The sequence below is a fragment of the Tupaia chinensis genome, unplaced genomic scaffold, assembly GCF_000334495.1.
Source record: "Tupaia chinensis unplaced genomic scaffold, TupChi_1.0 Scaffold000258_1, whole genome shotgun sequence".
Taxonomy (NCBI): Eukaryota; Metazoa; Chordata; class Mammalia; order Scandentia; family Tupaiidae; genus Tupaia; species Tupaia belangeri.
In genome coordinates this window covers 1,981,235-1,983,757 of record NW_006159738.1, presented here as the reverse complement: position 1 = coordinate 1,983,757, position 2,523 = coordinate 1,981,235, and the positions used below count along the sequence as shown (strand labels likewise).

Genomic DNA, 2,523 nt, shown 5'->3' with positions numbered 1-2,523 from the left:
CCTCCGACAAGGAGTAAGAGCGGGAAAGCACAGAGGAGGAAGCTGGAGAGGAGGAGGAGGCGGAGGAGGAGGAAGAGGAGGAAGGCCCCAGGAGCCAGGTCTCCTCCTCCTCGTCTTCGTCCACATCAGACAAGGTCGGCGGCGTCCTCCGTGTGGGGGCTGGGCTGGGCTGGGGCCCGGGCCCTCACGCTCACCGGTCCCCATCTGTTCCCCTGCCCAGGAGGACGATGAGGAAGACAGTGACGACAGGGATGAGTCCGAGAACGATGAGGATGTCGCAGCCCTGTCCGAGGCGAGCGACAAGGGCGAGGAAGACTCCGATGGAGGTGAGCAGGGAGGCGCAGCAGCAGGGTGGGGCCCACTCAGGAGTGCAATTTCCACGCTTTGAACATACTAACTCATTAAACACTGGGACGTACTGTGACATACCTGGGCGAGGTGAGGTGAGTCGAGGCACAGGACTGGGGAGGGCTGCCCCGGGAACTGCCGACAGTCACTTAGCACGGGCTGGAGGTAGGGCTCGCACTGTCAGCCGTGTACAGAATGCCCTGGCGCGAGTCACTTTAAAATGGACAATTCGTCTTCAGTTATGTGGGTTTCACCTCAGTTTTTAAAATAAGATAACGAGTGGACCAGCCCTGTGACCTGGTGGTTAAGGCAGCTGGATCCCGCATGGCTGACCATAGTTCAAATCCTGAGTCCCAGTCCAGAGGCTTAGAAGACACACCAAGCATGAAGGGGTGGAGAAATGGAGGGGAGGGGATGGTGGCATGACCACACCTCGTTGGTGGGTGCCCCCTCCTTCCCTCTCTCCCTTCCCCTTCCTCTCTGTCTCTGGTGAATGCCCAAGCCCTCTGGCAATTAAAAATAAGCAATAATTGGGCCAGGCAGGTGCACGGCAATTAAGGCGCTGGATCCCACTTGGCTGACTATGCATTGGCGTCCTGGGCCTAGCAGCCTGGAAAGCCAGGCTGGACGTGCATGTGTGCCCAGAATCCCGAGAGAAGACTGGAGGAGAGGGGACCGCAGTGTGGCCATCCCTCTGAGGGGGAATTCACTTTCCCACTCTCTGTCTGACTCTCTGGCAAGCACACTTATAGCAAAGTTTAAAAAAGCAAATTACTGGGGACCAGTAGTTCGCGTAATGGCTATGTCGCTGGACTCCCACATAGTCAACCGCGGTTCACGTCCCAGACCCGGTGGCTTAAAACTCACTCTGGGTGCGTGTGCGTGCCCAAGATCCCGAGAGGAGAATGGAGGAGAAGGCATTGGGGCATGGCCATCCCCCCTGGGGGGTGATTTCTTGCTTTCTGTCTCTCTGTCTCTGTCTGGCTTGCGCACATGCCCTATAGCAAAAACCTCTCAAAAAAAATAAATAAAGCAAATTACTAAATGATGCCTCATTAAGCCCCCCCCACGCAAACACACACTCACATCTGAGGGCGTGTTCCAGCCGTCTGTGACCTTGTGGGACGCGTCGACGGGGTGGTGGTGCCCCCGGTTGACAGATGTCTTTCTCGCTGTGTCCTCCTCCAGAGGAGACTGTGAGTGTCACAACCTCCAAAGCCGAGGCTGAGTCACCCAGCGAGAGCTCCGAGTCTTCGGACTTCGAGTCAAGCTCCGACTCCGAGTCTGAGTCCTCATCCGAGTCCTCAGAGGATGAAGCGGAGGCGGCGGTGCAGGAGGAGGAGGGGGAGGAAGAAGAGGAGGAGGTGGCGGCGGCTGCAGACGAGGCCATGGCTCCCGCAGGCCCTGAGGACTTTGAGGAGGACCGGGAAGAAGCGTCTCTGGCCACAGCAGCGCCTGCCATGGACTTGGGGGGCACAGAAGAGGAGGTGGCCATCGGGGCTGAGGATGAAGTCCCAGAGGGGCAGCCCCTGGCCCTGGAGGAGCCCCCGGTACCTGTGGGTGTTGAGGAGCTGGCGAGCTGCAAGGAGCCTCCTGAGGAGCCAGGCGTGAACCAAGACGACAGAGACATGTTGCTGTCCCCAGAGCCACCCACCCAAGAGGTGGAGGCCCGGCCTCCATCACCCCCCGAGCGTGTTCCAGGTAACCCCGGCAGCTCCCTGGAAGGGCTGTGGGCAGGGAGGCAGGATCGACCCCAGCTCCTCAGGTAGATCACTTCACCCTCCCAAACCTGTTTCCTTTTTCAAACCAGGTACACAGAGAGGGCCTCCCTTGTGGGGGGTCAGAGGGAGACTGTGTCATGCGGGCAGAGTGGGAGCAGGAGAGCGTCGCTGTCTAAGTCTCTCCGGACCCGCAGCCCAGGCTCCCATGGCCCACTCATTGGCACTGGTCCCAGAGGATGCCCAGTAGCAGGGGCAGGGGTCTGTGGTCACTGCAGCGGCTGCAGATGGGGCAGAGTAGGGAGCCCGAGGGCACCGGGAGCCGCGGGGATGAGATGCTGATGGTCTGTCTCCCTTCTCTGCAGAAGCGGACCTGCTCAGAGAGCCCGAGCCCCCCACTACACTCTCCTTGGCCCCGCAGCCACCACTGCCGCCCCCCCCGCCACCCCCGCCCCCC

The 2,523-nt window shown here is 60.3% G+C and overlaps 1 protein-coding gene across 1 annotated transcript in view; it reads left to right on the top strand.

Annotated features, from left to right (window-relative positions):
* Positions 1-2,523, top strand: part of SETD1B (SET domain containing 1B, histone lysine methyltransferase) — a 31,520-nt gene that overhangs the window by 19,642 nt on the left and 9,355 nt on the right. Inside the window, 4 exon segments of the mRNA XM_027772164.1 lie at positions 1-134; positions 221-326; positions 1,537-2,049; positions 2,432-2,521. Coding sequence (XP_027627965.1) covers positions 1-134; positions 221-326; positions 1,537-2,049; positions 2,432-2,521 — 843 coding nt within the window.